The sequence below is a fragment of the Panthera onca genome, chromosome C2 (assembly GCF_046562875.1).
Source record: "Panthera onca isolate mPanOnc1 chromosome C2, mPanOnc1 haplotype 2, whole genome shotgun sequence".
Classification (NCBI taxonomy): Eukaryota; Metazoa; Chordata; class Mammalia; order Carnivora; family Felidae; genus Panthera; species Panthera onca.
Genome location: NC_138347.1, coordinates 84,017,768 through 84,032,251, shown reverse-complemented (window position 1 = coordinate 84,032,251; position 14,484 = coordinate 84,017,768). Strand labels below are relative to the sequence as shown.

The 14,484-nt window shown below is 38.3% G+C and overlaps 1 protein-coding gene across 2 annotated transcripts in view; it reads right to left on the bottom strand.

Moving 5' to 3' along the window:
* Positions 1–14,484, bottom strand: part of MCF2L2 (MCF.2 cell line derived transforming sequence-like 2) — a 265,561-nt gene that overhangs the window by 99,387 nt on the left and 151,690 nt on the right. For both annotated transcript variants that reach the window (XM_078453181.2, XM_078453182.2), the window contains exon 15: positions 3,761–3,846. In XM_078453181.2, coding sequence (XP_078309307.2) covers positions 3,761–3,846 — 86 coding nt within the window. The remainder of the gene's footprint in view (positions 1–3,760; positions 3,847–14,484) is intronic.

Here is a 14,484-nt window from a genome sequence, read left to right as displayed (position 1 = left end):
CAGAATGAAAGTGATAGAGAGGTCACCAGAATGAGGTTTAAGATATTTGGGAAGCTGCAAGGTCTTCATATTCAAAGACAGGTGGCTGAGATCTAAAAGAGTAAGTTGCATTTATTTTACAGAGCAGGATAAAAATGTGGCCAGGATGTGACTGCCTCCCCCCTACAGAAAGAACTAGACGGTGTCTGTTGTCACAGGGATCGTACAAAGGCCCAAATGGTGACTCCAGCAAAAGTAGTTAAACTGATTATGAAACCCCTCTCTGCAGAGGTGCTTGTTAAGGAAAACTAAGATGTCTCATTTCATTCGATGGTGTTTGAAACATGCAAAAGAAGACAAAGCTAAAAGAATTTTTGGTAAACACAACTGGATGATGACATATACTGTAATGTTTTGCAGACAGCTTTTTAATGTTTACAGAAATCCTTTTGTTATTTTTTTTCTATTTTGAAAATTGAGGCTTGTTTACATTGATTGCTCAGATAATTTAAAATTTTTACTCCTGTCAAAACTACAGTGTTGACCATTCTAGGTTTGTAGGTAATTTTCAGAGCAGGGTCAGTGTTTTTAGATCATTATGGTTTAAATTTTCTGACCAATTTTAAAACCTGTAGATAACAAAAGCACATTTTGACAAAGGTGTTTTATAATTAATTTTTATTAGTTGATTCTTTAATAACCATTTGACTCTGGGCCATACATACCCTGTGTATCTATACTTGTCAGCGTTTAAATTTTCCATTGGTTGAAAACTAAGTGTCTCTCTGGCCATTGAAATGATCTTGTTTACAGGATACTTTTGTGAAACAATTATTTATTTGCAAAAGAGCTCTCCTCAACTGTGTTCATCTTTTGCTTAGAATAGAATGGAACAGATTTAAATTTAAAGGAAATATGAAGGCACTTCCTTTTTTAATCAGAAGGAAATTGCTAGATGCTTCCTTCATTAAAGTACTGAAAAGAATATTTGTAAATAAAAGGATTCCAGCCTTTTAAAAAAGAAGGAAAAAACTTTCTGGTGCTCTAATGCAAGGCTGTCTCAAAAATCGTCAACAAAGGGAAAATAAACTATCAGCCTGGATGGTCACTTGAGTAGATGATGGTTGTACACAGTGTTATTGCTAAAAACTTTTTACCTCTTGGGTGGTTTGCATCTTTTTTCCATGTTATTAATTTTATACCAGTATGTTAAATATTTATATTATTTGAATTTTGCTCTTGTATGGCAAAAATAATTAGTGAGTTTTTAAACATAAATCTGTGATTTCCAATAAACTTTTTCCAAAAGTTTGTGTATTTTCACAAACTTTTAAAACTCCCGTGTGAACACCATTTGTCTGTATAATCAACTTGTTCTGTTTAATGTCAGACAGGCCTGCAGTACACAACATTAATGCTGTTGCTGTTCAAACCTGCTGCTGTGCTCAGGACAGAGGATTATCATGTCCTCTGCTATGGACACCTAAATGCTTCTTTTGTCTGTTAAATGAATTATGCTGGAATGTTTAAGTTGGGGGAATTCTTCTCTTCTAATGGATTGTTCAGGAAAGGATGAAATAAGAAACTATAGCCATGGTGCCGTAAGACGTCATTTGAAAGGGTCATATTTTCCTTTTATGTGATATCATGAGGTGTCAGAAAGTAGACTCAAATTTAGCTCGAGTCTTTTAATGCCAGGAATGTTCTTAGGCCTGCTTCTGTCTGAATGCTGCTTCAGTGTATTTGTACATAGTGTGTTCTCATCTCCTTTTCACCTGATTCCTGCTCAATTCTTAGCCTAAGATATGGTGTGATTCAATCTATATATGTTTTTAAAACTTGGAAGCATCTGAATTTTTTGGTTGTAGATACTTTTTGCTCCAGACCTCAAAGGCTCCTTACTGTCTCAAGCATCAAATCTAATCTCTTCTACCTGGTTTTCCAGGCCTTATGCAATTTTCCTTTCCTTCTTTATTCTCTGAAGCTTTATTTTCCCCACTGCCACTATCGTCAATCATAAATCTCACTCATGACCATACCTTGTGTAAGTTGGTTTCCCTTGCCAGGAACACCATTTCTCCTGTTCCTGTTGAAATCTTGAAAATCCAACCCTAACTGTGCCCTTCAATTAAGCATCTCTCCCTGCCCTCCTCCCAAAATATATACTTTATCACATATATAATTGTGCTACCTACTAATTGTTTCATGTGCTTTTTCCTGGCTAAAATAGAAGTTCTGAAGGTAGTGCTATCACATTGTACTTGAAATTCTTATATATTTTTCAACTATAATAAATATTTTTCTGGCAAGTCATTCCAAATATGAAAAGAGACTAATTATTCAGAGCCCTTAGTGGTGGACACTGTCTGGTATAACATTTTACCTATACTCTGGAAAAGCTTATAATTCATTCAACAAAATCTGGGTGCTTACTGTGTCAGGCACATTGTACCTATCATCTAACCCCAACAAATTTGTATGAGTTATGCATAAAAACTCAAATCTACAAAACAGAAATGAATAAGGAAATATGCAGAGATTAAGTTCTTGCAGCAAAGAGTAGTGATCTTAAAGATTTATAAAAAGCTGGTAGTAGAGCAAAAACATTAGTGTAATGTTAGACTCTCCTATCACCCTGCTTAACCCGCTAGCTAATTTCTCATTTTCTCAAAGTTCTTTTGCAAGAATCATAAAGATATTTTTGTTTCATTAAATGCTGTCACTTTTTTCCTTTATATTTCCCATTAGATGTATGATTTAATGGTCTACTATAAATTAATACAAGAATTCATCAATTAACTTTAAGGGACCCATTTAAGATTCTTATAAGAGTAAAATTACAATTTTTGAAAAAGGAAATTAGAATCATAAAAGTAGGCATGAGTTGTAGTGATAGAAACGTCCCAAGAGAGGTACTGTCTCTTCAGGACAACAGAACACATTGTCAATACTTGGCGCTTTTCAGAGACCACCCAACTAAAGATACTTTCAGATATGCTGACATGGGCCATTTACCATAACTCAGAGATAACATTTCAATTAGTACAAGCCCACGTTTCCTTGAGTACACCTTAAAGTGAAAGAGTATAAAGTAGTCTAATTAAACTAATATGGGCTTTAATCAAGCAGCAAGTTCCTAAAGACATTGGTTCATTTATTCTACAGGCATATTTTGGAGGCCTGCTAAGAGCTAAGCATTATGACAGTCCCTAGGGATAAAAGTGGTTCATAAGTCAGTAAGTCAAATGGTGTGGAGATAAACAATGTGATGATTGGGAGAATAGAGCTAATGATGGGATTTTGAGTATAAAAAAAGATATTTTTAAATGAGTTTCTCCTGATGTTTTTGGTCTTTACCACCCTAATTTAGGCTTTCTGAACTGCTGAGTATTCACATACATGTGAACACTTTCCTGTAGTCCAAACATAGCATTAAATTTGTATAAATTGTGTGTTCAGGGAACCTATTGCCTTTAAATGCTTTGAAACCAATAAGTCAATCAATATCAACATTAGTTTACATTTACTATTTTCTTGATAATTCATCTTTTAAAATACTGAGTATCCTTGGAACTTGGTTTATATCATTTTCAGCTCTTGCTTGTTGCTTTTATGAGATCCATGGGTTTATTCTCAGTATACACGTGAAGGTTACAGAAAACTATATGTGATTTTATCTGGGAAAAATGAGTGACAAGATTTAAAACAGAGGATACCCTCCCCTCCTTCCCCACCACCTCTAGGGGTTCAAACGACTCCTACCAGGGATCTGGAATCTTACCTGGAGGGGGAAAGATGTGCAGGGCCGTCAAGCTGCTCTGGCTCAGGGTTTGCCCCATCGTGACTGCTTTCCAGTATTTCTTCATTCTGAAGTGAAAGAAACTTTGGTAAAATAGTCTGTCTTATTTGGGAGCTCTATGTTTTTCTTTCCCCCAATTTATTTGTTATGTTTGTTTTTGTTTTGAGTTTTCTAGATGGGCACCATGTCCAGTCTCTCATCTTTTTCTTTCTTGGGTTTTTCTCAACCCCTCTGTGGATCTGTTACAGTTTGCCTTTCACGCTTTCTTTAGAAACATCAAAAATATCTTTCTTTTTTTTAATATATATTAAATTTTTTTATGTTTTTATTTTATTTTTGAGAGAGACAGGTGCCAGTGGGGGAGGGGCAGAGAGAGAGAGGGAGACACATGATCTGAAGCAGGCTCCAGGCTCTGAGCTGTTGGCACAGAGCCCGATGCAGGGCTCAAACTCACAGACCGTGAGATAATGACCTGAGCTGAAGTCAGATGCTTAACTGGCTGAGCCACCCAGGTGCCCCAAAAATATCTTTCCCAAAAGCAAGTATCCTTTTTCCTTAATAATGTATGGTCATTAATATTGTACTCCTTCCCCTCCCCCAGTTGACTTGCAATAAAGATTCAGAGTTTGAGCTAAAGGGAACAGTAAAGAGATCATTTGCCTCAATATCTCCATTTTTTTTTTTTCCTTTCGGGGTAAGAAGTCAAGATCTGGAGAAGTTGCAACCTACCCAAGACCAGAAAGTGAGCTTAAAGACAGAGATGAGGTAAGCCCAGAGTCCACTTTTCACAGGCTGGTAATCGCAGGTCCAGTCTATCACACTGCGTCATAAAGCAGGTGGTTCCTCAGGTGTGCAGACTGGTCACCTGGCTCCAAGCCAGCTGCTGATCAGAAACTGTGTTCCACTACCTGTCAGCTCTGAGACCCTGGGCAAGCTCACTGAACCTCTCTGGCTTGATTTCCTCCTCTACAACATGGACCCCATGGCACTATCCACCACAGAGGGCTGTGGCTCTTTTTCAGAATAATATTAGGCCTTTAGTTGTCAAAAAGAGGCAAAACTGCTCATTTTGCTTTCAAGAAAATGCCATTTTAACAAGGAAGCAAATCTGTATAATACTGATAGCAACCAGTGTAGCGTAAAGGTATTGACTAATAACAAACAAGTAGATAATTAGCCAGCATTTGAATTCTTCCTGCTTGCCAAGTTCTGTTTAAATGAATTATTTTACACTGTCATAAAAGGGAAAGATTTTGAAAGGGCCCTCTTGCCAAAGTATTGTTCAAGAAATTTAATGAGTAAACATAAAGATTCTATGTAAATTAGAGCTGGAAAATGAACAGTTTTCCCCAGACTGAGGAACAGATGAGAAGTCTGATAAACAGGTGAGAGTGATAGGCTCTCAGCTAGTTGTTCACCATGCAAGAAGAGAGGTCTCTCTCTGGATTAACAGAAAGCAGTCAAGGTGGGTTTTTTTTTAATTATTATGCACAATGCCATCCACAGAAACAGCAATTCAAAAATGCTGAACGAATGAAAGAAAAGCATGGATCTTCGATCTTTTTCATAGATATCCTCCCAAATCTGGGAGAAATCTTTCCAGAAAGCAAGCTAAAAAATAATGGACTATTTGGGATACAAGTTTTGCATTCAGCTCTAAAATACAAGGGCAATCTTAAATTCTAAGTTCATATTTTTTTTTTTTAAGTTAATTTATTTGTTTGAGAGAGAGAGAGAGAGAGAGAACAGGGGAGGGGCAGAGAGAGAGAGAGAGAGGGAGAGAGGGAGAGAGAGAGAGGGAGAGAGAGAGAGAGAGAAAAAGAGAGAGAGAGAATCCCAAGCTGACTCCACTTTGACAGCTGTGCTGACAGCTTAGAGCCTGGAGCCTGCTTCGGATTCTGTGTTTCCCTCTCTCTCTGTCCCTTCCCCCATTCACACTCTGTGTGTTTCTCTCTCAAAAATAAATAAACATTAAACAATTAAAAAATATATAATAGAATCTTCTTTTAAAGTAAGATATCATTTCACTAAGAATCTAAATTTTTAGTTCCCTCTATTACACATATTTGATCAGATACTAGTATAGATTTCTCATTTCAGTCAATATACAGAAGTAAATAGTGGTCCCTGGATTCAAACCAATCTAGTTATTTTTGCCACACTACCAAAGCTCTTTCTTCACATTTTCTATATAATGTTGAACTAATTACTATGGTGGTTAATGTTACATTGCATCCGCTTCTTGTTCCTCCCCTGTGACGTTACTGTGCCTGAAGCACCTGCTGGACTTTGAGCTCTAGCCTTATTTGTCTTTGGATCCTCAACATGTAATATAGGACCTGCATAAAGAGTAACCACCATTACTAACAGAACTTCCTCTTACTGTATATTTGCTACTGTTTATAAAATGAACTGTGCTCTATCCAACTCTTTCGGTCTATTGTAAGTGTGGTAGACTGTAGGGTCTTTTATTTCATGACAACCTAACGACAGAAAATAACAATGACCCAAGGTGTGTAGGTATGGACTATCATCTTTTACAATGAATGATGATGTCCTACTGATTTATAGACTCAGACAGCTGGTGTCAGGGTAGAGAAAGAGTCCTCTGTCAATCAACTTTGATGAAATATAACACTGTTGCCACTGAGAATGTGATGGGAAGGATCCACAGCAGATCTGGGTACTGCTTTAATAACCTGCAGGGAGGTAGTTAACTATACTGTATACCAAAGTTTTGCTAAGGTTTAGACAGATTAGTTGTGTTCTGATGCAGTAGCTTTCAAAGTCTGAACATGCCCCTCAAGAAAAACATCAAAATATACATACATAAATCACATATATTGTGATTTATAATAAGAAATATGTGTTTGATCTTGTCCTGTTTTGGGTATAAATCTAAAACTTGTAATTTCCTAAGTGACAGGAGCCATGAAGGTGTCTTTTGTTATGCATAGCAAACCGCTTTCAACCAGACTGGAGTTTATGTTAATAAGGTGACTTTTGGAAAGCACCAAAGGATGGGGACTGGTTGCCAGGAGAACCAACTACGTAATCAGAGGGTTGGAACTTTCAGTTCCCCTGACCACCACCACTTCCAGGAAGGGGAGGGGGGCTGGAGATTGGGTTCAATTACTGATGGCCAATGGTTTAATCTATCATGCCTATGTAATGAAGCCTCCACAAAAGCCCAAAAAGAGAGCCTCTGGGTCTGTGGACATTTGGAGATAGGGGGTGGGTAGTGGCTTGCTCAGAGAGCATAAGAGCTCTATGTCCCTTCCTTATACCTTGCCCTATGCACCTCTTCCATGTGGCCATTCCTGAATTGTATCCTTTTAAGATAAACTGGTAATCTACTAAGTAAAATGTTTCTCTGAGTTCTGTGAGTCACTCTAGCAAATTAATTGAACCCAAGGAGGGGGTCATGGGAAACTGATCTATAGCTGGTCAGTCAGAAGCACCAATGGCAATCTGGACTTTTCAAATGGCCTTTGAAGGGGCTGGGGGAGCAATGTTATAGGACTGAGCCCTTAACTTGTGGGATGTGATGCTATGTCTAGGTAGATAGTGTCAGAATTTAGTTAATTGCTTGGTAATGGTTGAAACACACACACACACACACACACACACACACACACACACACACACACCAGACATACATATAACCGATGTGATACACTCTATTTTTATATTAGGCTATCCTTGCTGTATTCTGTTCTTATTTATTTTTAAATGTTTGTGAGCCCACCAAATTGAGTTCAACTATCACCACTGTGACCTGTAATTCAAAAACCTCTCACAGAGTGAAAAGAACACAAATTCTTCATGTGAGAGGTAGACTGGGTGGGAATCCCTGATTTACTTTTTATTTAAAAGTGGCCTTGGGCAAGACTTCTCTGCACCTTAATTCTCTCTCTGTAAAAGAGGGCTCACTGTATCTATATCAGAGGGTCATTGTGGTAATTTGAGATAAGGAATTAAAGTACTTAGCACAAAGAAGACTTGATAAATGGCATTTATGGTTGGCTCTTTAAGATGTACTTTGTGGGGATTAAAATAAGTAAGTAATGTATGTAAACCACCAGGCACACCTGACCTGCAGTAATTCCTGGGCAGTTCCTACCTGCTCACATGTAATACAGACCCCATATTTCTCACTAGGTTGGAGGTGTTGGCCAAGTCACGTAAGCTGCCTGGACATCTATATTCTTCTGTATAAAATGAGGGAGATGTGTAAATTGGCTATGAAACATCCCTCTGTTTATAATATCAAATACCAACATAGGTGCTATTGCTTCCTATTTTGAGATGAAAGCTAAATTGTAGCCAGAGTACTTTGGAGAAGAAAAATTAACATAAGCTTCCTGAAAGCTCTAGAAGGAAGACCACATATTTAAATAAATGCTTGCTTTTTTCCCCAGATATTGGTCCTTTTGTTCCTTTTATTTTAAATAATGGACCAAGAAAATTGACCACAGACCAACCCACCCATTGCTGCTATATTTTTTGTTAGAAATTCCTTAGGAACCTCATTGGATTATAAAATGATGCTTTTTTAAAGCAAAGTAACAAGTTCCTGTGGAATCCTATCCTGTTTCCCTTCAGTCAACCCTGACTTGGAGTTGCCCCTAGGGTGTCTCAAAGAGGGTAACTTTCTCAGCCAGTTGGAGATTTAAAAGGGAATTGACCCATTAACGACCCTATTAGAGAGCCAATCAGGTGGAAAAGCCCGTCTCCATTTATGTTCGTTTTATTCTGAAGAAAAAGGGTGGCACTGAAGGCAGGCAGGTTGCCAACTGCCCTGGACACAACATCACTCCCTGTACCCCCATTTCTACTCCAGTCTCTCCTCTTTTCAAAGTGACACCAACCCATATACAGGTGCTCTTAGGAGCACCTTGAATGATGACTTCCTGTGTCCTCTGAACAAACATGTAATCTAATTGATTTGTTTCCTCCATATTTTGAAAAAAGATGTGTTTCAAAACTGGGAAAATAGGCTAAATGCCTAGCTTGAAAGAATTTTATTTAAAAACTTTATTTAAATTTCTCTGGAGAATATATCTTTTTAAAAGTATCAATCAACTTTTTAAAAGTCCCTACATTTTTAAAAAAGTATCAATAGTTGATTTTCAATTGATTATTAAAATATATTTTTTCTTCCCCAAAGGAGAGATAGCAACTAATCTGAACTGAATCAGATTAGTTTTTCCCTGAAGTTAAATGATTTCACTGTATGATTTTAGAGATTTTTGGAAAGCAATTTCAGTTCCAACTTTTTAAAAGTGATGCTATCTGGTAACTCAAGGTGAAAGTATTGTTTTTTATATTATCACATTTCTTAAAAAGAGAAGCTCAGTCAGGCTCAGTCAGTTAAGCATCTGACTCTTGATCTCAGCTCTGGTCTTGATCTCAGGGTCAAGAGTTTGGACCTGCTTGGGCTCCCAACATGAAGAGAGAGAGAGAGAGAGAGAGAGAGAGAGAAGCTTCTTGACTTCAGTGTGAGAAAAAAATAAGGCAGATAAGGGGCTGAACCACCCTCTTCGTTTAAACATAAACAGTGATCATTACAAGAAGTATTTAAACATTTTACAGCATTACAAATTAATTATGAAAACCAGAGAAAATCAATGAAGAGGTAGGACAAGTAAGAATTATTGAAAAATGGGGGCGCCTGGGTGGCTCAGTCAGTTAAGCATCCGACTTCGGCTCAGGTCATGATCTCATGGTCCGTGAGTTCGAGCCCCACGTCGGGCTCTGTGCTGACAGCTCAGAGCCTGGAGCCTGCTTCAGATTCTGTGTCTCCCTCTCTCTCTGACACTCCCCCATTCATGCTCTGACTCTCTCTGTCTCAAAAATAAATAAACATTAAAAAAAATTTAAAAAAAAAGAATTATTGAAAAATGATACAATGGTGGGCTGTAGGGGAGGACAGTGGGGAAAAAAGGAAAAGGAAAACTCTCCAAAGGCCATTCAACTTCCAGCCTCAGTCCAGGGTGGTCTTACAGACAAAGTCCCAGAGAGAAAAACGTTAGCCTTCGGAAGGGATAGCTATGCCTTTTCCTCTCCATTGCTGGAACTGCTGGGGAAAAGGTGAACCCGTCTTTTTTTTCCCCCCAGATTCAGTAGGTTCTGACATAGAGAATAGGAAGAACTTTTGAAAAACAGGAACCACTTAGAGATCTATCCTGGGAACAGATTTCTAGCTGGCTTGTCTGCCCTGTTTGCTCTATCTCACTGACCTTTTCCAGCACATCTTCCTACTCTTCATTGCCTGAAGAAGCCACTCACTGCCTTTGGATAATAGGGCAGTCAGGGCAGTCTTTTTTTTTTTTTTTTTATGGTAAGTATTTCCGGAAGAGTCAAGGAACTGTCAGTCACTCATCATCCATGCATTGCTATGAACTACCTCATTCAGATATTCTCCTGCCTCTAGTCCAGATCAGCTACATTGGGAGGAGGCTTCCAAGAGGGAGAGGAGAGGAGAGGAAGGTTTTAGCACATTTTATAGACTAATGCCCTTTGGAGAAGGGCAGGCTTGAGGAGACATGCATGAGTAGTCCTGAGGCTTTGTGGAAATGGGAAATGATTAGAGAAAGATAGGGGAATGGGTCCCAAAAGCAAACTTCTCCTATTTCAAAAATTTTCCAGGATCTCTTTTATCTAAGATCTTGAATTTCCCAGGTAGTTTTGTTAGTAATTAGTTCAATGTTCTCAATGGTTAAATTGGTTTTTAAAGGATGGACTAAAGCTAAACAATGTGTATAATATTTTGTTTATGGGAAGAGTGTCTTCTTAAAAAACTGTAACATTGTTTTAACAATGATTTACAAGTCTGTAGTTCTGTTTAAAATATCCAGAAATTGAGAAACATGTTGCAAGATACCTTTCTTCCATTCCCAAACCGAGAAAATGTGAAGGAAATAAGTGTGTCAAGGACATTGAAAAGAAGTTGCCCATATATCCTGAATTTTCTCAAGCTGTTTCTTTTTATTTTTTTTTAAGGTTTATTTATTTTGAGGGAGAGAGAATACGTGTGCATGAGAATGGGTGAGAGGCAGACATAGAGGAAGAGAAAGAATCCCAAGCAGGCTCTTCACTGTTAGCACAGAGCCCAGCGTGGGACTTGATCTCATGAGCTGTGAGATCATGAACTGAGTGGAAATCAAGAGTTGGGCAAAATCAAGAGTGGGGTGCTTAACTGACTGAGCCACCCAGGCACCCCTCAAGCTGTTTCATGTGATTTCATGTGATTTTAACCTCAATGCATAAATGTCAGGGTAACTTAATTTGTATATGTCTGTAAATCTTAACTCACGAATAAAACCACAAGTTTGTAAAGTGTTTTATTAGACCAATCTTTGGTCCCTAACCTAGTGCACAAATAATTTCCACATAACTTTAAGGCCAGTTGGTTGACCCTTATTGGTGGGAAGGGGGATGGGCTACAGCTAATAGAAAGAAAAGGCGTGGGTTGCTGTTGCAGATCTATAAAACCCTACAGATGTTGGACTCAGCCTTCATAAGTCCTCACTTCCTACTGTTCCTTCTGTGTGCTCTATATTAGTCAACAAATTCATCCAATAAGGAATCCAAGATGGAAACCCCAAAGTATTTTCAATATCTTCTTTCTTTTCCCTGTCTATTAAATAATCTCTTCTCTTTCTTCTCTGCTTTGATCTACTCCTTCATCCATCACACTTTCTCTGACAGTCTAGTGTATTCTAGGCACTGGGAAGAATATCTAGATTGACAGATATAAGCTCTGCCCATCTCCCTTTCTCTGTCATTAGTAGGCTCTCAACATTAGAGTCTCATCTAGACTGTAACAGCTGCTGGCAGCTGGTCTGCCTGCCTTCCAGTGTACTCTTCATTGTCATACCAGAGTCATCTTTCTAATACATAGGTGCCCTTCCTGGCAACAACTCCTAACCAAAGCCTTCAGCAACCACCTGTTTTCGTCTACCTGTCTATCTTTCTCAAACCACTCCCAGAAGAGCCTATGCCCCTTCAGACTTCTGAGACTTTATATCCTTCCCCATTTTTGCTTCCCTTCTCCATCTTATCCACCTTTCAAAGTTGTATTTATTTTTCAAAGTTAAATTCAAATGCCATCTCCTCTGTAAAAATATCCCCAATCTCCTTATTATGAACTGTTCTGTCTTCTGCCATCTAACATGTTATATTCCTTGTCCTGGAGGTATGCCATTTTACTCTACATTATAAATTACTGGAAATACGTTATTTCCTTCATGAAACTTGTAAGTTCCTTAAGTTTAGGCCCCAATGTTAGAATTATTTCCATACGACCTATAGCAATTGCTTTGAGATCTATTAAATGAAGTTGAATAGGATGCCCAGATTGGACCAATCAAATATTTTAGTCATCTCAGTTTTTTATTTGTCAAAGAGCAAAGTCAACAGTGGCCTTCACTGTTATTATCTTCTTTGTCATATAGCTCTCTCAGTGAAAATACATTCTCATAGATTAATATAATCATGCCTTCACTTCACTAAGTATTGGACTCGATATTAGCCTAAGAGATCCATATCCACCTTAATGAGTTCTCCTTTAACCCAAGTCTTCATGACCTATAAATATAGCTTCTAAGCCAGTGTGACCCAAAAATGCAATCTTTATACCACCTGCATTCTAGTTACCAAATTAAAATTTTTTTTTAATTTAAAAGTTAAAACTTCAGATTCCTGGGGGCACTCAGTAGGTTAAGTTTCCAACTCTTGATTTCATCTCAGATCATGATATCATGGTTTGTGGGATGGAGCCCCACATTGGGCTTTGTGCCGACAGCACAGAGCCTGCTTGGGACTCTCTCTCTCCCTCTCTTCTGCCCCTCCCCCACTCATATTCTCTCTCGCTCTCTCTCTCAAAACAAATAAATAAACTTTTCATTTTGTTTTCTTTCTAGCCCTACTGAATCAGAATCTCTGAGGGTAGAGCTTGAGAATCTGCATTATTAATAAGCTTCTCAGGGCTGCAATACATAGGAAACTTTGACAACCTTGGTTCTAGAAATTCTTCAGAAAGCTTGGTTGGGGGCTGCCTCAAGGATTTGGTGGATTCTCTGAATGACTAGACTTTGAACATCATAGAGGATGAATACTGAAATGAGCTTATAAGTTCATACAGTTTTCCTGTTGAGAATCAGAAAGGTAAATGACAACTGTGGGCGTGAGAAAGCAAGGAACAGAATTGGGGCCTGATCTGCTATCATTGAGCAAAACGGTATACATTCAAGATTAGGAGAAGCTATCCCATTTAAGACCTGAATCTGACCTTCCTTCAGCTTCTTTTCAACTTTTACACAGAATATGCTATTTATAAACATGGGATTAAGTGGGAAACTAAAATTACCAAGACCCTGCTATATGTCAGGCATAATGCTAATAACTACTTTCCATATATTTCTCATTTTAAAAAATTTTCTATTTTTATTTTGTTGACATTATTATCACTATTTTTTTAAATGTTTATTTATTTATTTTTGAGAGAGAGAGAGAACAAGTGGGGGAGGGATAGACAGAGAGGGAGACACAGAATCTGAAGCAGGCTCCAGGCTGAGCTGACAGCCCAAACTCACGAACCCTGAACATAGGGCTCGAACCCATGAACCATGAGACGATGACCTGAGCCAAAGGTGGACACCCAACTGACTGAGCCACCCAAGCACCCCTTATTATTATTATTATTGTTATTATTATTATTATTATTATTGAAGTCATATATTTCTCCTTTAATCAACCATTTGTGAGATTATTTTATCCCCATTTTGCAGAAGAGGAAATTTAGAATATGAGAGATTAAGTAAACTGGTAGTTAGGTAAACTAAGTAGCTAACAGGTTATAAATAAATAGACTGAAGTTAGATGTTAGTGACTGTTAGATTAAATAAACTGCATGTTTCAAAACCCAGTTCCACCATTTACTGGTTGTGTGACCGTTATGGAAACTCAACCTCTCAGAGTCTCCACAGCATCATGGATAAAACAAGGGAAACATCACCTTCCTCATCATCTTCCTCAAGATACTGAGAATTTATAATGAAACCGGGTACATACAGCACCCAGTACAATGTGTTAGCAACCCTTCCCTCATCTCTCCATTCTGTAACTTACAGCCTTGGCTTTTTTTTTTTTCTTTAATTTTTATGAAGGAGGCTGTTTGCTTGCAAGCCTAAAAGCACCTCTGCTACTAGGGGCACCTGTGTGGCTCAGTTGGTTAAGTGCCTGACTCTTGATTTCAGCCCAGGTCATGATCTCACAACTCATGAGATGGATAGTACAGAGCCTGCTTGGGATTCTCTCTCTCACTCTCTCCCGTTCTCTCTGCCCCTCCCCTGCCCATGCTCTCTCTCCCTCAAAATATATAAATAAACTTTTTAAAAGTTAAAAAAAAAAGGCCTCTGCTACTTTAAGCCCCTTTAACAGGTGTCCAGGAGCATTGTTTGTTAGTGCTCACAGCCAGTAGCTCTCTGCCTTTATCCTGAGCGTTTACATTCATGAAAAAGGAATTTTCATCAGCCTTTGGCTTCTTTCTAGCTCCAAAGAGGCTGTGATATAAAAGTAGCTCCAGTGAGTCATGCTTTCAGCTTCCAGCTGGTGACGTAAAAAACCTGAACTAGCCTCATCACCACTGCCAGCAACCACAGCGAATCTCCTCCACTGACAGGCTTTCCTAGACCACATTA